Source organism: Podarcis raffonei, chromosome 1, assembly GCF_027172205.1.
Source record: "Podarcis raffonei isolate rPodRaf1 chromosome 1, rPodRaf1.pri, whole genome shotgun sequence".
In the NCBI taxonomy this organism is placed as follows: domain Eukaryota; kingdom Metazoa; phylum Chordata; class Lepidosauria; order Squamata; family Lacertidae; genus Podarcis; species Podarcis raffonei.
Window position 1 is genome coordinate 83,372,634 of NC_070602.1, and position 22,057 is coordinate 83,394,690.

Genomic DNA, 22,057 nt, shown 5'->3' on the forward strand with positions numbered 1-22,057 from the left:
AAGGAGTTTGGCAGTTCCAACTCAACACAGAAAGTGCCAAACTCTGCACCTTTAAATTCCCTCTTTTTAGATCGGTGCTTAAAGGATTTCGCTTTGGGATAGTAAATGCCTGAGATTACAAGAACATCACTGCATGGACCACGCAGAACTCATGAGGTGGCAATGTGTGCTTAGTCAAGTCTATTGCATGCTTACTCAGAAGCAAGTCCTCCTTAGTTCAGTGGAACTTGTACCACAAACTTTATACATGTTTACTTGGGGTGAATGTTCATAGGATTGCAGCCCTACTCTTAATAGATTAATTTAGGATTTCAATCTTAGCATAACAAAGAGGCTTCCTGCAGGATGATGTGTAATAAGATTTCCACTGAGGGGAAAGCAACTGTATCAGTGGAAAGACCTCGGGCGTGCAGAGAACAAGGGGAGTGTGGAAATGCTTTATTTCAGTTGCTGCATATGGTGAGGTGTTAGTTGGCATCAGGTTTTATAGCGAGACATTCTTAGGAGGGAAGTATTGATTGGGAAAACTGGCTGATAGCAAAAGAATAGTCCATTTCAGGGATAGGATTGGTAAGAGGAAAGCTTTTGAGAATAGACAGATGTTTCTCTGAAACAATCCTGAAATTGCAGCCTTGGGTGTATATTGAAGTGACTCCTATGCATGCATTAACTAGGAAGTAAGCACCATTGGGGGACGCGGGTGGCGCTGTGGGTTAAACCACAGAACCTAAGACTTGCCGATTAAAAAGTTGGTGGTTTGAATCCCTGCGACGGGGTGAGCTCCCGTTGCTGGGTCCCTGCTCCTGCCAACCTAGCAGTTCGAAAGCAAGTCAAAGTGCATGTAGATAAATAGGTATTGCTCCGGCAGGAAGGTAAACGGCGTTTCCGTGCACTGCTCTGGTTCGCCAGAAGTGGCTTAGTCATGCTGGCCACATGACCCGGAAGCTGTACGCCGGCTCCCTCGGCCAGTAAAGCGAGATGAGCGCCGCAACCCCAGAGTCGGCCACGACTGGACCTAATGGTCAGGGGTCCCTTTACCTTTTTTAAGCACCATTGAGCTCAGTTGGATTTATTTCTGGGTAAACTTGAAATATTATTGGCTGTGTGACCTCAAAACTGTCCTGAGCCTGTAAGATATATATGGATATGGTTGTTGACAAGAGTTTTTCTGACACAGGCTTTTTAGGTGTTTGACTCTACTGTTGAATATGGGAACATGGGGAGCCAAAGTATATATTGAGCTAAGCTGCATTGAAACCAGTTTGGCCCGGTACAAAACTGTGATGTGAGCTTACAAGAGTATCAAGGCTGAAAGGAAGGCAGTAGGAAAAGCCCAGAGTCAGAGCAGAAAGTCATATTGAGGGCACCTTACTGCATGCATTGGGGTTCTGTACAAAAGCCATCATGTGTTAATACTATGCAGAATGGAGATATATTCTCCATTCTGCAGAATGCAGAAAGTATAATTCCTAGTGCCCATCTGGTTATTGAGACAGGTAAGAACATAGTCTGTGGTGTCCTATCCTGACCAGGCATGAATAGCATTTAGCCATGCTCAAGTACCCAGCTGTGAAATTTAGAGCCAATGCAAGAAATAGAAGACAAAACCCCCTGAAATGATTCACATTTAGGGGTGCAGCGTATTCTTTGATCACAGAAAACTACAGAGGTGCCTTGTGGATTTTCATGACCATGGAAATGCTCCAAGATTGCTGGTCACCCTAATGCTACAAGTTTAAAGCAGGCTGATCACCTTTCAAGTTTGTGAGCTTTTCTTTTTCTAGCTGGCTTCTCCTGGAAGAATTAAGCTGTTGGCAAGAGCTTATGACAGGTTGTTCCCCCTTGGGATTTCAAAGCATTCGTGGCAGGGAATGGCTTAGTGGTCTGTGAGCGCTTCATTTAAAGAAATCTTAATATGGGAAGCCTTAATTTGAGTCCTTCCTATATTAGACACAGGGATTGGCAGAGAATCTGGTGTTCCTGGGGCTATTAATGGGGAGACACGGTTAAATTTCCAAGAGGGCTCTCAAGAGTCTTGTGGGCAGAATAATGAAGAACTGGTATGTCAGCTCTGTGCAATTTAGCCAGCGTCAATTATACCAAAGAGCTTTTATGCCAGAGCACAAAAAATGCACTTGGGATACTTGGAGTAAATAGCACTCAACTGAGATTCCTAGAATGTATATGAGAAATCACTGCACAGGAACTGTCCATACTAAGAAAATAGCAATCACTGTGCAGTATCCATGAGGAGACTGCTATCCACACAGACTAGACCTCGGCACCTTTTTCAAACTGTCCTTGTAAGCAGGGTTCAGATGCTGTAGATCATGGACTGAGAAACATTTGGTCCTCCAGATGGTTTTGAACTCCCAGTGCCCATTAGTCCCATCCAGCATAAGCAGTGGCCAAGGATGATGGGAGTTGTAGTCCCATAACATGTGGCGGGCCACATTTCCTATCCCTGTTGCAGATAAAGATTCCACAAGAAAGCCTTGATTCACTTTTTTGTCTTCCTCCACTCATTATTCATTCATACAGACTGCAGCCAGAGTTTTCCCCAAAACAGCTGATGTAACATCTAAAATCACCTCCTACTGGTCTAAACTCAGAAACACCACTTTGCCCTCATCTCCCTTAAACATCCTTTCAGATCAGTTTAGCTTGAAGGTCTGCCATCTCCTGAATGACTCCATTGCCAGCACACCCATCTGTCAGGTCACACCTTTAGAACTACACTTGGTAGCTTCCTCCCCTTTCATGTCAGGAATGTTAGAGCTCCATCTCAGGCTCCTCTGTGCCCCAGTACTGGATGAACTTGCCACTCACACCAGGTTTTTCTTTTCTGCTGTTCGCTGTATAGCTTTGCAATATGAGCGACCTGAAATCCAGTGTGGTCAGAATGGAGTTTGATTTTCCCATATATAGTCAGGGTACCATGATGCATTTTGCTCAGCCTCCTTTCAAGACCTCAAGCATCCCTTTGCGATTACGTTCTAGTGACTAAGTCATCCGCAGCATCTGGGCTAGTATCCAAAGTTCTTGCTTGTGGCCCAGATTATTACAGTATTGCCTTCTCTACCTGTGTGATACTTTCCTCGCTCCATCCATGGCCCCATCCTTGCCTCTGTACTACTGTTTAGCATGCTGATTCAAGACCCAGTCTTCTGACTCCTTTGCCATGCATCTCTCTTGCCTTTACACCAGGGCTGACTACACTCAACTCCCATCACCCTCAACCATCATAGCCTATAGTTAGGGTTGATGGGAGTTGCAGTCCAATAGCATCTGGGGGACCACAGGTTAGCCATCCCTGGCTTACATGAGCAGTCTATTTATATTCTCATTCTAAGGCTGATTCTATTCCTAATATTTCCCAGTTTCTTCCTAGGCTACAACACAATAGGCCACCTGTCCTGTTGTTTGTTGAAAGTCCTCCTTTTTGTGACTGTGCTTAAATGCTTTGTTTCCTGCATCTATCCCAACAACAAATACCTGAAGTTTGGGAGGTAAATGTCTAAAGAAGGAATAGATTGCTACCTCTTTCGCAAGCCAGGGGATATTGTCACCACAACTCCTGGTCATTTCATTACTTCTGTGATCTTGGGTGTGTGTGTGTAGGGTGTCTTAACAGCAGGAAAACTTGAACCTGGACTTGGCCTTAGTAGTTCTGAGAATAGAGTTACTAACAGGCAGTGGGTGTCTGTGTTTGGACTGAAATCACCATGACTTGGAGATTGCAGGGGGGTGGGAAGGTTGCAGTTTTTATAAGGTTCTTTTTGAATTTGTACTACCTTCCAGTTTTTTAGTGTGTCTTCAGTTCACATAGTATAACGGAACATCTGGCTAGATCTAATTTAGTGGCTGGACAGGCTTTCTCCCTGTATGTTGGGATGGGGAACCTGTAGCCCAGCAGACACTGCTGAATTGCAGCTACAGTCACCCCTGACTATTGAACATGGTGGCTGGGGCTGATAGGAGCTGGAGTCCCAACATCATCTGGAGGGCCACAGCTTTCTCCATCTGTACTGTATCTAAATTCCACCAGAGCATTTCTGCCCCTGTTGGTCTGCACAACTGACTGCAACCTGCATGGGATCAGGACCTTCTCACAGAAAGCATGTGGGTGGCCTGGCATGGATCCATGGGGGAGAAAGCATTTGCTCCATTGGATGTCAGACCTGGCCCGTGAAACAGTTTTATCAGGCTCTTGGCAGCCCTGCCAAATGCTAACCATGTGGTATGCATTTTGCCCATGGTTTCATATGCAAGGAGAGGAAATTTGTTTGCAAATGTTGCGAGATATGTGAGTTATTCCATACTTTAAATGTGATTATTGGGAGGGGGGTGTTATAAACAGTGCCCCGTCTGATAGCTATGCAGAGGCTGAATTGTAAAGCCTGGCCACCTGTGAGGAGGTCGGGCTGTGCATCAAACTATACTTCCGGTTTCCGGACTACTGCCTGGAGAATAGAGTGGTCCCTGAGAACACAGAACTTGGCCATCCCTGCACTATAGCACTGAGCCAGGAGTGTGGGAAACGGCTGTCTATATGTGCCCCTAAAACTGAAGCCTGTCTCTCAAAATGTCCTACTCGAGCCTCATTTGTGCCGCTTTCCGTATATAAGCCTTTTACTGTCTTGTCGCAATAGCACACAGAACCTTCAAACCATTCCCTATAACTTTTCCCTTTCCCCTCTTTAATTTCCTGGCTGCAGGCTTAAGATCAGCAAACCTAAACCAGCAGCAAACTTAATGAGGAGCATCTGTACAGAAAGGGCATGCACGTGGAAGTGTGTGTGTGTGCGCGCGCACGCACACACGCACGCGGGTGTGCTTACACAGATGTGTTCGAACCCACGGGGCTGGACAGCAGGAGGTCTACCTGTCAGAACTCTGAGGCTGCCTTGAACTCATCTTATTGTGGGAAAGAAGCCAGTGCTGATATAAGGCACAGTGCAGGCCCAGACTGAGACAGTGGCAATACTTCCTCTGTTGCCCATTTACTGGACAAGTTGTACTGTACAATGTAGTGCTCACAGCCAAGGTTTATGTTATATCCCACTTTTCTTCCATCATGGAACCCAAGGCAGTGGACATGGGATTCCCAGGTGGTCTCTCATCCAGGCACTGACCAGACCCAAACCTGCTTAGCTTCAGCAAGGACGTGGTCCAATGTGCCTTCTGACCACAGCCAGACCTAGTCTCGTTTCTATCTAGTGTGCCATTTTCCCTAGATGAAAGTTGTGTGGGGCAACCCCAGTAGCTTGTGGCAGCACTCAAATGGGTGAAGGTGTGCTTGTACACCAACTCAAGACTGGCTTTCCAGTCCTCAGGTGTGAAACCTATGAAGTAGCCGTCAGGAAGACAGTGGCTTAGATTGCATGCTAGGGTGTATTGTCCTCAAAGGGCTCCAGGCATCCTTCGTTTTAGGTATTAAGCAACGTGGCTGTTAAAAGTATTATGTTTCTGAATAGGGCTGTTACATGCATGAATTTAGTGCCCATCCTGTCTCATACCTTACTATCCTTACACTGACTGTTTACATTCTGCCTGTTTACTAGTTATATATAGCCACACTGTTATACTAAGCAAGCCCTATCTCACACAGATTTCTACCCTTCTCACGCACTGAAATTAATTCCATCCCCCACTTTTGTCCTCAGCAGGGCCAGAGCTTACTCAGATGCTGCCATTCGCAAGAGGGGACATCCTTATGCACACAACCATGTGTGTGCTTTTTCAAAAGGTGTCCCACTAAGCCGCCGGGCAGTACAATAAAACACTTTGGCTCCTAAGAAGAGAACGACAAGAGTAGTTGGCCTTTCCACATGCAGCTCACAGCAATGATTTTGCTATTCATCAACACCAGGAACAAAACTCATTCAAAGCTGACCCTTTTGGGGGTTCTTAATGTCTTTGCCAACTTGGGATGGACAGTTGGAAATGGAAAATAAGCCAATAGTAAAGGCTCCCAGCCCCATTACCTCTGAGCAGCAAATTTAATGAGGAGCATCTGTAGGGAAAGGAGATGCATTGGTGTGGCCATGGACACGCATATGCATGTATATGGCTGTTTTGAGCATGAGGAGTATGTATGGTCCTTAACTAGGGAGTGTATTCCAATCTACATGTGGGTCCATAACATGCCTGGATACTTTCCCTGGGATAGTCCCAGCCTCTCTTTTGAGATGCTCCCTCCATAACAGTGATCTTGTGTTCCAGCCACCTTTTTATCCCTGCACATATAAGCTAAGGTTGACCTTCCTATGAGTACAGTGGATCTGCAGCCATGGCATTCCACAGCATAGAGCCTTTTCAGGTGTGACGGTTGGCTGTCTGTTTGGAGGATGGGCTCCCACATCCCCTCTTGCACACAACAGGGGGCCGTGTTGCCTGCTGCTTGCCAGCCTGCACTGGTGCCCAACTATGCAGCAGGCAAACAGGGTTCAACTCATTTCCAGAGATATCATCCCTCTAGATAATCTCACATGCATGCATCTGTGCCATTTCCCAGCACACCATTTCCTTTTCTAGTCACACCTACCCCATTCAGTTCCCTCCTGTGCAGCATCCTTCCCTCCCCCCCCCCCCGCTACCCAACTCTAAGCAGCTTTCTGCTTTAAAGCAAAAAGAGCCAACAAATTTGACAGCCTATCAGCCCAATGTATTGCTGGGTAGGATCCCTCTCTAATTTGGGCTGTTCTGGAGAGAAATCCCTTAAAAAGATGCCTAGTCCCAAGCTGCTAGCTGCAGCTGCTGGATGGGAGTGATAGAACCATTTGCGTCTATCAGTTTTAGCTCTATTCTCTCCCTCCCTGCCTGCGCTGCCCCCCTCCCATGCCTTTCCTGGCTATCTCAGCCAAGGAGCAGAACTGACCGGCAGTAAAGAGACCCAAGCCGATAGGCAGCATCTTTCCCCAACAGACCTAGCAGTGAGAATTTGGGCTGTTGTTCATTTGAGACATGAAAGAGCAAGTTCTGCGTATGCCTGTCTACTGGTCTCCTCGGCCTCACATTTTCCGGCATATCCCCCTCCACATTCCCTGCTTTGCCTTTTCCAGCATCCAGGCAAGGGAGGAAAAATCCCAAAGATTTTTCTGTTTTTGTTTTGCTTTGTTTGTTTGCTCTTTCTTTTTAAAATAGCTGACACTGTGGGAGCAAGAGACTCCCCTCTCCCCCAAACAGCGTGATTGTCAAAAGAGCCAGTCCAGGAAACAAACCACTTTTGACCTTTTAAGGCTTGTTTTTACATTTTTATTTTATTTTAAACACAAGCCCTCTCCCAGAAAGCCTGGGGTGTTGTCTGCAAAACACAAAACCCCCATTGCTTATAAAAATTACACCCTGCAGGAAAAAGTTCTCTCATTCCAAGTAATCGCGCCCCCCTCCGCAACTCCTTTCCAACCTTTTCAAAGTAACAGCAAGAAAAGTTTTGTTAACCGGCTGCAAATGTTAAAACTCTAAGGATTAACAACAACAGCAACAAAAACCCCTAACATTATTTAGGAAGACTGGACACTTCCTAGGGTTTTGTGCCCCCCCTCCATCCGCCGGAGCAAAGGACGTTTCCTCGTTCTTTGCAAAAAAAACTTGTTTCAGGGTGGTTCCCCCCTCCCCTTTCACTTCTCCTGTTCTTTGTTTAAAAACAAACAAACAAACCTTTATTTTGGTAACCAAACATACTTTCTTTCTGTGCTGGGGCAGCACTTAAAGCACGACAAGGGGGGTGGTAACCCTTTATAGCCCTTGTCTAAAATGCTGGTGACTTTGATTTTCCTCTGTCAGTTTTGGATGTTATTCCCTTACTAAGCAGCGTCTCTCTCTCTCCCCTTCTCCCCCCCCCCAGTAATCACAAACATGCATGAAAAAGAGAGAAGGGGGGGGCAAAGGGAAAGTCTTAAATCAGTCCCAAAGCCAGACAGACGTTTTAATCAAATCAAATTAGAATCAGCAGCGGTTTTGGGGTGGGGGGAAGATGAGGCGCATGGCAAGAACCCCCCGCCGCCCCATCCCCCCTCTCAAAACTGAATGAGATGCGAGCCCTTACCTGGACCCCCCCCAGCAACACATAGCATAGTAGACTCAGAGTTTGGGCTGGGGGCGACGCTGCGGGTTAGCAGGCAAACGGTTTTGTTCCGAAGCTCCTGGCGCAGAGTGAAAAAATTGCCTTTCTCCCCGGCTGGCTCTGCCCCCGGTTCCGTTCCTTTTTTTCCCTCCCCCCTTTTCCCTATTTGTTTTGGTTTGTGTTTTCTGGGTGTTAGGTGGGAAAAGTTGTCTGTACGCTTTTTTTTTTTTTTGGTATGTGTGCAAAGTTTTCACCACTCTCTGTCTCTCTCACTCTCTCTCTCTCTCTCTCCTCTTCCACCTCCCGTGATTTGCTCTTTTGATTGGTGTCCAGGAATGTAAGAATATAAAAAAGAAAAAGGGGAAAAAAGTGCATACACCCTCTCTCGAAGCGGCTGCCTTTCCTTTTTCCCTCCCTTCCTTTTTTTTAAATCAAGTGTTAAGCAGAACCAGGTTGCTTTCAAGAATGCATTTGATGCAATTGTATACAAGTGGAGGGTCATTCATTTCTTTCTCCTTCTCTCTGTTCCCCCCCCACCTCTCCACCCCACATTTGCCACCCACCTCAACATACCCCACTGCAGCTCTTCAAACTTTGGGGTGGGGAGGGGCAAGAGAAAGGTAAAGGAGCCAGCAGCATGCATTTCCCTCAAAGTAAAGAAGGAAGCGGGAGAAAACTTTTGTTTTGTTTTGTTAAAGAACTATCCAGAGGAAATGCCAGCCCACCATACCCCACCCTAACCCCCTCCCAACCCCGCTCTCTAGATCTCTGGATGCTGCCAAGATTTGCTAGTGGCATTTTTTAACAACAACAAAAAAAAAAGAAGGAAGAAGAAAAAGAAGAAGGGGGGGTCTTCCAGTAAATGCTGGAGAAATTGAACGTGTTTGTGAGGGCTCAGTTGAGGTTCTCAGTGGGGAGAGGTGGGCTGGCTTCCCTGCGCAGGAGGGGAGGCCTGCAGAAAGGTACCCGGGACTCCTACCTGCTCTGAACTCCATCTGGTTAAAGCCCCAGTCCGGCGCAGCCCTTGAAGGTAGGTGTGTGGCTGGATGCTTCCTTTCGCCGAGGGGTCTGCATGGAGTCTGCTGCCTCCTTTATTCTGGGCCAGGATTAATAATCCCATTTGCCAATCCCACTCACTAGGGTTTGGTTGTGGGTTTGGTTTTTGTGTGTGTGTGTGGTTTGTTGTTGTTGTTTAATTTGGTGAAGATATTCACGAAACCTTCCCCCTTTCCTCCTTTCTGACGCGTAAAGCTTTAACCACAAAGCAAAGCCCAGTCCCAGAGGGTGGGAGTATGTGGGGGGGCATGGGGGGAGGAGGAGAGGCACCGCAGATTGGCTCCTCTCCCCTACAAAGAGACAAGGCGAGGTGAGTGTGTGAAGCCACCCTGTCTCGGGCTGAAATGCCAGATTTGGAAAAGGGAGGTGGAGGGAGATGGGGGGGGAGGAAGATGGGGGAGAAGGGGTGGGGATAGACGGGAGAAACTGACCCATTCTCTTTCTCCACTTCTTTTGCCTTTCCTCATCCTTCCCGTTCTGACTCCCTGCAGTACTTGCCTGTCTAAGAATCCCCTTGGCCCAGACTTTTGGCCCGGTCTGCGGCAGGCTTTTTGACATCCGCGCCCCAGCCAAGTGCCAAGCAACTGGGGCCAGCGGCTGCCTTCCCACTGCCCTTTTGCAGGAAACAAAACACAATGGCTTGCCAGTGGGTTGTTGTCGGATGCTTGTCCCATTCTCACAATCGGAGTGGTGGCGTTTAGTCACCAGCAGGTGACTAAACCTCCAGGCAACAGATGTCATGAAAGGCTGATGTAGGAGTGAGTACCGAGAGATAGTTTGCTCAGCAGGCAGGCAGTCAAGGGCATTGGTAAGGGGGCCTTTTGTCTCTTTCTCTTCGCCCAGGAAAAAAAAAATCATACACATTTGTCTCTCATTCATCCCAGTGTTTTTCCTTCCGTTCCTTTGTGTGTAATATATACATATATAGGTTCTGATCGTAATTCATTAATCAGCAAAAGACTTGTCAGTCCTATTTCAACACAAGGCTTGTGACTCAGCACTCTGCTTTCCAACTTTAGGGGCAACCTCCCTTACGCTGAATGGACTCATTGGAAAGGGGCTCTAATGAGGAAACAGGGGAGGCTGCAAAAGCATTCAGGGGGTTGTTTGAAGGGGGGCATTAGGTTTGCTGCAGAGGAAGTATTCCTTTAAAAATAGCCATGCAAGTGATATGTATGGGAATGGAAACGTTAATACTGAAGTGATAGCAGCACCCTACTTAATGAAAGATAATGTTGTATCTCTCATAGAACCCTTACAACTTAGCATAGCTTTCCCCACCCCACCAGTTCTGAGCACTGGTTTGGTTGTTCATATTTGTCCACTTAGTATACACTGATATGTCCCATTCATCAGGGTTTGCACACATGTAACCATGCAAGCAAGCAATTTTTTTGACAGGCCCCAGTTCTGCAGACCTTGCAGATGCAACATCTCCGTTAGCAAATTGTCAGCATAAGTGGTTCTGATCCAGCAAACCTCCACTGCATTAGTTTGGGTGTTTGCATTCCGCCCCTTCTGCTACCCAGTTGCTGAGCTCTGAGATCGGTGTAGAGGTTGTTTTTTGTTGGGGCTTTTGAGCTGCGTTGAAATGTATTTTCCCCCACCCCATGTTGCTTAAAAAAGTTATCTGACAAAAGAAATTCTCTCTTTGAATTTAAATGGCTAAGAAATTGTTTATTTTCAATTACCCTTCCTTTGATTGGGACTGACTTTGCTGATGGGAGTCTTTCTAACTAGATGAGGACTTTGGAAATAAACTTCACATTTAAAATAAACTATCAAATGTTATTAAAGCTGGCATGTCAGGTATATAGCAAAAATGAAGGAAAAAAGGAACCAAAGCTTGTTTATTCACATTACTAAATATTTACATATTTTGCAAACAAGAAAAGCAAGGGAGAGAAGGGCTTTGTGCTGTACAAGGAAATCCAATCACTTCATCCAAAATTAATTGCGTTCGTGAATATATATGTTTTTTCATTGTTAAAAACTGACTCGTTATTTACATGGAAAAACTATTATGGGGCTTTGAACTTTAGGAAAGAGGGGTTGGGGGACATATTCCTTTTTTCCCCTTGCAGGCTTTCGCGCAGTGCTTTGTGTAAAAACAAAGGCACTCACAGACACAACTAATTTTAGCATTTCCAGCCCAAGAGCCTTGTGCCTCCAAAAGGTGAAATTTAGCATTTTTCTCAAATGTAGTTTGAACCACTCAGCATTTTAAGTCTTATAAAATGTTTTAAGCTGTGAATTCATGGACTTTCCATTCTTTATTTAAAGTAACTATTCACTTAACTGTTTCACACACCCATTTATTTCTTAGTCATTGGAGATTTATGTACCTCCAATAGGGCCAAGGTGAACTGATATTTCTTTTGTGTACAGAATAAATAAATCTAAGGTAAGCAGCAGCAGTCCAATTTATATATTTACAAGAAAATGAGTCCTGCACAAAGCGCTGCCTTTTCTTTTTGTCTAGACACAAGTTTACATGTTTGTAAAATGCGTAGAAGTTTTCAGGCACATCGCTGCCTAGTCCTTGTTCCATGCTGTGTTTTCTTGAGCCTGCTGCAAAAGAGTGCAGAATTAGTTGAAATGGGCTTTGAGGGTTGTATGAGGGAAGGTGCAGTATGGGACCCAGAAAGGCATATCCCAAGTTGTGAGTTTTTGGTTCTTGAGCTAAAGAAGAGATGCTTCTATTTGAAGATAAATTTCTTTTCTAGCAGATGAACTCTGAACCTTGAACTTCCAGATTTTATTTTATTTTTATTTTATTTACAAAGGGGCATTTGGGAAGCATGGAGCGTAAAAGACACCCATCATGTGCCAAGGACGTGTGAAAAATATGTGACCTGTGTTTTGTCCTCCTGTATTAAAAATGCTCTAGAGCAACAGCCAGCCCTTGAAATCAGAAGGATCCTGTAAAACAAATTGTGACTGCCAGTCTTAGCTAGAACTGACCACATGCCGTGAAAATGCTAATATGCAGTAGCAGCAAGGAAATTTCAAAAAAGGTTTGAAAATTAATAGTGAAGGGGTTCACAACATGCTTGTTTCCCAATACATATAAGCATATTCCTTTACAACAGGGCTGGGAGACCCTGTGGTCCTTCAGATGTTGCTGGACTACAACTCTCATCATCCGTGGCCATTGGCCATGCTGGCTGGGGCTGGTGGGAGTTGGAGTCCAGCAGCATCTGGAGGGCCATAGGTCCCCCAGCCCTACTTTTACAATAGAGTTTTTTCACATTCCATGAAACATGGTGGAATAGAGACCCGGATCTAGATCACAGTTCATCAACTTCCCGTCCTGGATAAGCAGTAGTTGGGTCCAGAAATGTAGACGAGAGGCATGCCCGAAGCACACAGTGGGAATTTACAGACCGAAAGAGCAGCAGCTGTGTCATACCACCAGTTTATAAAACTTGCGAAGACTATTTGCATCCTTTGGGTCGTTATGGGTTATGGGAGTTGTAATTTGGTACATCAGAACCTGGGGCAGAGCCACTCTGAATAGGAGAAAGGGCACACGTACCTTAAGAGATTTGCATTCCAGATTAATAGCCAGGCCTGTTTGGTAACTGCAGCTGACCCAAAGTGCACATTATTTTGCCTTACAAGACTAAGGGCTCATCCACATTTTGCTTATCCCGGGTCTGAGTGGTTTTCTGCTTGTCTCGTGCTTTCTAGGCACGGCATGGGTCTGAGCAGTTTACCGTTTGCCCCTTTGCTTTCCCCGGGAACACCAGCTCTTTACAGCTGAATTGGAGCAAATGTCAGTCCTTGGGAAACCTAATTGACATTTACTCTGATTCGGTGATAAAGAGAGGGTTTTCCTCGGGGGGGGGGGGAGCAGTGGAACAAGGGCAAGTGTGGATGAGCCCTAACACATTTGACTGTAGGTACTAATTCTAACCATTGTGGAAGCCAAAAGACAAGGGGAGCCCCTTTTGCTCTCCAAAAAAATACTTGCTTCTCACAGGCAGCTTCCTTCTTAAGGCTTAAAATAATACAAATTTCTCCTCTGCCAAAAGATGTATATTCAAGTGTTCCAGGAATTGTACTTTAAAAAAGCAACCTAACCCTAATTGTGTGGTTGGGAAATACATATTAGTGTATATTTTGTGAGCTTTGTTCTCGTAAGTTTTCTTTTTCAGAACTATTGGTGAGGAATGACATATACAGGACACTGAGAATGTGGGGGAGCACTGGTTGGAGTTTGAGGAGTTATACAGAATGAAGCTCCACTTCCTGGCCACTTTAACCCACCCACAGATTACCCTGGTTTTACAACAGATTCTGCCTTCACCTTTTAAGTGTTGTTCTACAACTGTGAGGTCTCAAAACATACTTTTTTAAAAGTGAGATTTTTAGGGTTCTGGCTGGAACACAGATGTTTCCCTGAAGCCAGAGCCGCTTCAGATGTTATAAAACTGGGGGAATAGACAGACAGGAAGCACAGGAGTGATGCTTTTTTCGCTCCTGCAGCTCTCTGTTGTCATCTCAAATAGAACCTTTAAATTTCACCCTCTTGGGGAGTTGCAGAAATGCCCACGATTCCATTTCAGCTTATTCATTTCATTGCAGCAAGTGTGCATGTGTGAAAAGTCTACTTTGGATAATATGGGGGGGGGACATTAGGAAGCAGGCACGTAAACCCTAACCGTAGAAGCCTCTCTATGTTATGTAGGTGGTTATATGCCTTGACAAAAGGACTACTGCAGCATTGTCAGTGTGCTCTTTAGTTGATATATGCTCTCTGGCTAATTAATGTGGAGTAAATACCATCCTTGCTTGTTGTTTTTTATTATCCCAGCCATTAAAAAGACTGATCAAGATTGCTTCATGTGGCAACTCTTAAAAGATTTGAAAAACAAGCTTGAGTAAAGATAAAGTGCTTTAACGCTTTGCCTTTCTGCATTAAGTGATCTTGTGAATGTCTTGTTAGGTCTGCTAAATTGATCCAGCTTGGATCTGACAGCCAGATACATATAAATTCTGTTCGCTCTTTGCCTTTGCCTCAGGCAGTCTTCCATCTCCTCAGCATTCCTGGACCACATTCACACAGTTACTTTAACCAGCCATTTGCTGTGCTTAGTGCTCCCTAACTCCTGTATTATTCACACTGTGAACGCAGCAGTAGGAAGAGTACGGATCCCACTTTTAATACCATACTTCTTGTTCCTTACATCTGCAGGAATATTGTGGAAATAAAACCTTCTTTCCCCCCTTTCCAGGGTGCCTCTTGACAACTGCAGAAATTATAGCTTAATTGCCCTCTAGGAAGTAGAGTTAAGAGGAATTCTGGGATACCTGCACATGACATCACTGAATGGGATCTCTGGGGCATTAGGTAGTCTATTTCTTAAAATGCATATTAATTGTACAGAAATCAAAGTACGGGTTTTAGAACTCAGAAGTACCTAACGTTGCTTTTGTGGTACTCTTGTAAATGCCACCAAAAGCAGTTCCGACTCTCTTTCCTCCCACAGCAATGAATTGTGGCCGACTCCAGTTTGCATGTCCAAGCACCCCTTTAATGCCTAGCTCTACCATTGGCAGCCCTGCCTCTCTCACCTCCCTCCCCCCACCCTGCTGCATCACAGGAAGCACTGTGGGTGGTTTTGAGCTCACCAGAGAGGGGTGAGTCCTTTCCCCAATCTCTAGAGGCGCCAGCACTAGCCAAACCTCCCACTGCCAATGTTTGATTGAGCTCCTTCCCAGCCTCTCCCCCCCGCCACTTCCCCAATAGCTATTCTTATTGAGTGGTTTGTTGTTGTTTTGGCAAAGGTTTAAATAAGGGCAGTGGGACAGGAGAATCATATAACATTTCTGGCTCTTCCGTCAGCCTGCAGTGATATCACTAGGAAGATCCCACAGGCATCAGGCTGAAATCCTAGCTGTTAGTACTGTAAACCAGCCTTCCCCAACCTGGTGCCCTCCAGATGTTTTGGACTACAACTCCCATCAGCCTGTGCCTGATGCTCTCCAGCACACACAGGCTGTGGCTGATGGGAGTTTTAGTCTGAAATGTCTGGGGAGCTCCGGGTTGGCGAAGGTTGCTGCAAACCCTAGCAATGGCTGCTGGTTCTATTCTCCATGCTATAAATATATGCTGATGTCACAGAAAGATGCTGCTCTCTTCTCTTCCAGCCCTTCCCCTCTTGCCTCTCATTCATTCCTTGCTCCCGCTCCACCACATGCCTGTGCTGTCTTCCCACAGCTGCTCTTTTCAAGTTCATAACCCTCTCGCTCGAGGTTCCCCTCTTACCTGTTTCCTATCCATCCACTAAAGGGATTGGCAAAGGAGTTGACTCTGTGACAGGGAAATGACGTCATGGGATTTTATAAGCTGACATTCCAAAGTGATTAATGGGGTTGGGTGCTCCACAGACTTATCATTTCATGTTCTTTTGGCAATCCTGGACAGGAACCACCATTGGTCACATTTGTGATGTGCTGGGAGCTTTGCTCTACCTACAGCCACAAGTAAAATCAATACAATGAATGCTAAAAAGAAACAACAAGATAATATACCTTTGTCATGGCGTTAAGACTTTTACTTATAGCACACAGTGAGCACTAGGATCATAGGAAGCTGCCTTATACAAAGTCAGACCATTGGCTCATTCAGTTCAGTTCTGTCAACACAGACCAGCAGTAGGTCTCCGGGATTTCATGCAGGAGTCTCTCCCAGCCGTACCTGGAGATAACCAGGGATTGAACATGGGACCTTTCGTATGCAAACCATGTGCTATACCACTGAGCTATGAACCAGAGGGGAAACGGCATGCTCCATTGCGGAGTGGGACCTGGGGCACAGTAGTAGCATCTCATCAGTGTCTGCAAGCCATAGAATAATGATGTGTTTGGCCCTACATACTCCTCATTCCCCGCCCCATGGCAGGCCCAAAAATGTGTTGTTTTTTTCTGGCTTAAGGGTGTTTAGGTCCTAAATTGGGAGTCTGGAAAGACAATGTGCTATACAGATGGAAAGCAGCATTAGGTACTTATGTGAGAGTTACATGTAAATGTTATTGGCCTTTCTGTAGCAACATTATTACTCCATGTAAATATTATCAAAGCGATGGAAGTTTGGGGAGTTTCTTTACGGCTAAGAGTGAAAACCTTTGTTTTCAGTGAGATTTCTCCTGTCACCCAGATACAACAATAACATGTTTCAGGTTAAGATAAGACATTTCAGAGAGATATATCTACATTGGTCTCTTGCAGCAAAAACAAGTAAGAGTCTTGTGGCACTTTTGGGACTAACAAATGGTCTAAGCTTTGTGGACTAAAAATAAGTTTGTGTACAGTTTTTCATTTTGTGTGTTGTTGTTTTTTTAAAGTTGAGTAGTAGTTTAAGATGGATTAGAAAATGTTTTTCTAACTCATAATACTATAACTCAGGGACATCTGTTAAAGCTGAATATTCGAAGATTCAGGAAGGACAAAATAAAATCTGTCTTAGTTAAATCTATAAAATTTGCTCCCACGAGATGTAGTGATGGACACCAATTTAGATGGACAAACTCATGAAGGCTAAAGCTATCAATGGCTTCTAGCTTTGATGGCTGTGTACTGCTTTCAGTATTAGAAGCAGTATTGCTTTGAAATACCTGTTTCTGGAGAGCACCAGTGAGGAAAGTACTGTTCTACTTAAGTCCTGCTTGTGGACTTCCCGTGGGCATATGGTTGGCCACTGTGAGAATAGGATGCTGGACTTTTGGCTCGTTCCCGTTCTTATAAGAGGCAGGGGATCAGTTACAGGATCATCTTAAAGCACAACTAGCCATGCATCCCCATCTTGTCCGTTAAAATCTCTTCATCGGTACCTCTGCAATCTCCGAACCAGTTCTGAAAACCCCTTTAGCTCTGACCTGCTTGCCAGAAAATTTCCCTTTTCAGCTACTGCTGCTTACTCTCCTCTGTGAGAACAGGATGCTCGCTTAAATGGGCATTTGGCCTGATCCAGCAGGGCTCTTCTTGTGTTCTTAAGCTAAAAAGAATCTGGGGGAAACACAGGTAATGTGACAATAATTTTCATAACATATGCACAAAAGTGCCATCATTTTCAACTCGTGTATCCCATCTGAAGCAGATTTAGGTAAGCCTTTTAAAAAACAAAAACCTTAGGCTGCTGCATTTTGTTTTGTTTTTTAAACCAAAGACTATTTGAGGAGAAAGGGGTTTTGTCAGTAGTTGTTCACTCCATGTTGGTAACTTCCCTATTTCAGTGTTACTCTCATCACTCATTTTATAGCCCCTGGCTCTGTTTACAGCAACCGTTAAATGCTGCCCTAACTAGAGAATTACTCATTCCCCCACAGGGTGTCCTACATCACTCCTTCCTTTATCAGCAAGTGTCATTTATCTTCACAACATCTCATCTTGATTAGCTAATACTTTATAATGATGAAAATGCTCCTTTAATTTGGGGTCCCCCCCTTAAGATCCATGCCCTGATTAGTAGTAGTTCTTACACAGCATTGTCTTGTGTTCAGCTCTTGGAATTCCCTTACTACACCCTAGGATCTCAAACAGTGGAGCAAATGTCTTCGGGATTTATGCAGGAAGCCTGTGGAGAGGAGGGCAAGAGTTCCCTCACTACTTACATACACAGATGCACAACCTTTAACATTCTTGTGTCCCATTTTGCAGACCCTCCTTTGTAGCTTTCTATACAATAGTACCTCAGTTTAAGAACAGTCCTGTTTAAGAAAGAGTCGGTTTACGAACTCCGCAAAACTGGAAATAGTGTCTCGGTTTGCAAACTTTACCTCGGTCTAAGAACGGAATCGGAACGGTGGAAGGGCACTGGTGGTGGGAGGCCCCATTAGGGAAACGGTTTTGGTTTAAGAACGGACTTCCAGAACGGATTAAGTTCATAAACCGAGGTACCACTGTATGTACATTTGTGTGCCCAAGGATTCCTGTGAACAAGTTGTGAGCAAACTGTTGCTAAACTTGCACGTCTTAACATATAAAGCGTCTGTGAGCCCTGAGTTACGCATTCTGAACATCAGTGGGGAACAAACAGTTAGTCATCACAAAACTTCGCAGTCGTGTGGGTTATGCACCTAGCAAGATAATTTGACTAGTCTTTCATGTCAACTATGGCCAAGGCAAGTTCCGTTTTGCATACAAGCAAGGCAGGTGTTCTTAAAAGGTAACAGCCTCAGCTCCTGCAACAAAAAGTATTTGCTCTGAGTACAATATTGATGTGGAATGAACAAACTACATAATGGAAAAGCTAGCATGAAATTACATAACAAGAACTAGGTGTGTGCAGACACACCTCAAAACAGGAGTGGGCGGGTGCGTTTTTATCTCCTGCCAGGCTTACTTCCACATTCATCTTGCAATTTAGGATGTGTTTGCTTCCTTTTCCAGTGCTGATTTAGGCTTCATGTCCTCCTCTTTCTCCCCCCACCCCCAATGTTAGCAGGGCTGTCCTTTTTATGTTTTAAAGAACAACTTGTACGGTTATACAATTAAAAGCTCACTTCGTGCTTAAAATAAATAAATTAAAATCTGCTCTCATGAAAGGTGGTTGTTTCTTGGTGATAACATAGATTCTAGCCTATCAGCCCCAGCCACAAAACACTTCTAAAGGAAACTCCTTGGATCTTGATCTTGAAGAAAGGCTTGTGTGCCTGATCAAAATGGTGTGAGTGCCCTTCTTTGGACTCCACTTGTTCTTAGGCACACCTGTTTACACCTGGCGTCATCTTAGTATATATTGACAAAGAGACAGAGGTAAATTGCATCAAATCTCTGCCATCGCCATTGAAGGTCTGAGCTGGCAAACTTATTTCAGAAGAAGGGTGCTTTTTATTAGATTTTTAAATGACATTTTGTGAGATCATGGGGATTCACAACTGTTATTGGTTTGGCCCCAAAACAGTATTTCAGTTCTTTGAAAGGTGAATTTTAATCCCACTCTAGGAAGGCAGGTTCATTCCTCCAAAGAAGCCATAGCTCATTGGTAGAACACAGGGCATGTATCCCAGCTCACTGTCTGGCACAGCAGGTTGCGAGTTGCAGGCCTTGGAAAGCCCCAAGCCCTTGGACAGGCATTGCAGCAAGGTGAGCTGCTTGAGCCAATGGCATGATGAGACTGTGGTCAAGCAGCCATGAGATTTCTTCAGAATACTGCACATGTTGCTTGCAGCCGCTCATTTTATTATGCCATTGCAAAAACTCCCCAAAGTGGACTGAGCAACAGCACAGTAAGTGTGAAGAAAGTTGGATAGGGAACACATGCGTGACTGTTGAATCCACTACATGGATTCATCTGACCTACACAAATGCCAAATTAATCATGGAAATTAACATATAGGCAATTTTTCAATGGGTTTCTCAGTGTGATGGGAATCTAGAATTCCCTTTTGTATCCCAGGGTTGCTTCCATACTAGAGTGCTGCCAAGGCATTCGTTTTCCATAGTTAATTGGAAGGCAGCAGAATTAAATTAGCAGTTCTACACAAGGATTATATTATCCAGCAGTGCCCTTCTCCATGGCCAAGATCTTGCTATAATGTTTACTTAGAATTAAAGGTTCCCAGCAACATTAATTATAAGTACAACCCTATGCTCAGAAGCCCCATTGAGTCTGATGGAACTTCTCACATAAGTATTAGAGTTTTGCAATTCCTGTTTGAAGGTTTTGCTTGTTGCATGACTTTCTGAGGACTGGTAATAAATGACCCTTCAGTAGCCAAGTTCTGTTTCTGTATGGAGTGAGAAGCATTAATTACTTAAGCCATCATTTTTTTGCTTCCGTATATGCAAAATACTATTTCAATTAAAGATTGGGAGGGGAAGTATTTTAGTAACTCTTGTTACCTTCTAAACTCCTGAAATGGAAGAAGTAAAAGGAAATTTGGTGCTAATTGCCCATCTTCAATCAACAGGAAGCCATAAAACAGGTAGAACTTGCAAACAAAATTTTTTAATGAAAAGTACAGAAGCTCATTTTTTAAAAAACTGCCACATGTCATCCTCCCCCCGGCCATCCATGAACTGACAACAGAAAATACTGCAATGCAGTGAGCTAATAAAAGATGTATGGATGTTCCATAAAAAATCTAATGAAAAGGTTAAGTGGGGAAGTAGTCTCTGATCTGCAGTAGTTTTAGAACCTTATTCTATATAGTGACCATTGCTTTTTCCTTAATCTTGCATTCTTCTCATTGATCCTATTAACTTAGCATATCAAAATATCATGTATTCCTACTGTGGCCAAAGAAATAAGACAGTGCCTTTATTAATCTATTTATTGTTACCCATGTGTTTTAACCTTTCTTGGAAATAATTATACATACCAGACAAGATATTGAATTCCTAGAGACCACCCGCTCCACTGGATACCATCTTCATTTATAATGTACAATAGAGATGGAGAACTTGTGACCCGCCCTCCAAGGTGTTGTGGGACTCACCCCCAGGCAGCGTGGCCAGAAAGATGGGAGTTGTAATCTATAGGAGGGCCACAGGCTCCCCATCCCTGATATACAACGAGAATGGTAACCAACCTCCATAGAGACATTTTGGCAAAGGAGTTGCTGCGGTCAGTCCTAAGTTAATTGGGAATCGGTCAGTTGTGATGAAACCAACATAAGAATAGGACAATGGCAGTACTGCATTTGCAACCAACCACTTATTTCAACTGGAAACAGCCATTAAAAAAGGGACAGTTTTTCATCATGATGTGATCTGCCTACACAAACCTCTTCTTCACATTGCTGCCAGTCAGATTTTAGCTGACACTGTCTAGGATTCAATTTGGATAAGACAGTTTCAGCCATCTTAGCCTAGTAACAACAGTACCTAGAATTTATAGGGTGTGTCTCAAGCACTTTACATCTCAACAGTTTTTACAGCCATCTGATAAAGCAGTTCAGTAGTATGATATTGCTGAGGAAAGAGACACAATGGCTTACAACTTTGGGTGTGTGCTCCCCCTAAAAAAAAGGTCAAGTTCCTGCATCTCTTTTTCTAGGGGAAAAAAGCCCTGGATTCTACCCTTCACAGCCAGCAGGAGGAATCCTGCAAACAGCAAGATACTCCCTGCTTGTTGGCACTGCAGCACCCCCTGGCGGTCAGGAAACACACCTCTGTGTGGATTTCCCTCAGACTTCCCATCCGATTGCTGGCTCGCTCAGAGTGCAGACAACTTGGCAATCTCTTCTGCCAAGTTCTTAAAAGTCTCTGCTAAGCATGCATAAGCTGCAATGTTTTGGAGGCTTCCAATCTGGCCAAATGTGGGCAGATTTTCCTGAGGCCGACAAAAGCAAGGCTCTTGCGTAACACCAAAGTGAGACCTGTCTGTTGCCAAATTTCAAGTCCTTGCTCCAAAGCACAGAGGTGCTGGAATTTCTCAATGAAAACGTCGGAAGAACTAGGCTTGGGGCTTTTTAAAAAGCAAAAAAAAACACACATGCATTTTGTGCCTCGGGCCCATCATTCACATTATAACTGCAACTTTTTCTTTTTAAAAAATCAGCCCAAGGGAAACACTGGTGACTGCACAGCTTTTGCATTGATGGTTATAATTGGGCAAAGATATGAGGAACTGGAAATGGTCTTATAGCGGAAAGTTAAGCAACCTCAATAGACGTCATTGGCAGCTTCAGTTTGAATGAAAGCCAAGTTGGAACATCTAATGTTACAGTTTTCCAAACTTTTTTTTTAATGGTTTGCCCCCTCATTTCTATGGTTACTATATACAAGATCCCCAAATCTTGGCAACATAACATGTGTATGGTGCAATTCAAGTTTGTATACTCTGTGTATCAAGTTTACCACCTAGTTAACCTATCTGAATAACTTCCAGCAGGTTATCTCTTGCTCTCTTTCATATTGCCAGAAGCAGCAAAGGAAAGGGCAGTGTGGTGTGATAGCTAGTGAACTAGCTTTGGAATGTTC

At 44.4% G+C, this 22,057-nt stretch overlaps 1 protein-coding gene and 1 long non-coding RNA gene across 2 annotated transcripts in view; one reads left to right on the top strand and one right to left on the bottom strand.

Moving 5' to 3' along the window:
* Positions 1-8,268, bottom strand: part of CLCF1 (cardiotrophin like cytokine factor 1) — a 54,936-nt gene extending 46,668 nt beyond the window's left edge. The window contains exon 1 of the mRNA XM_053399800.1: positions 8,051-8,268. Coding sequence (XP_053255775.1) covers positions 8,051-8,078 — 28 coding nt within the window. The 5' untranslated portion in view covers positions 8,079-8,268. The remainder of the gene's footprint in view (positions 1-8,050) is intronic.
* The window catches only part of LOC128419306 (uncharacterized), a 34,208-nt gene that overhangs the window by 5,607 nt on the left and 6,544 nt on the right, over positions 1-22,057 (top strand). The window lies entirely within an intron of this gene.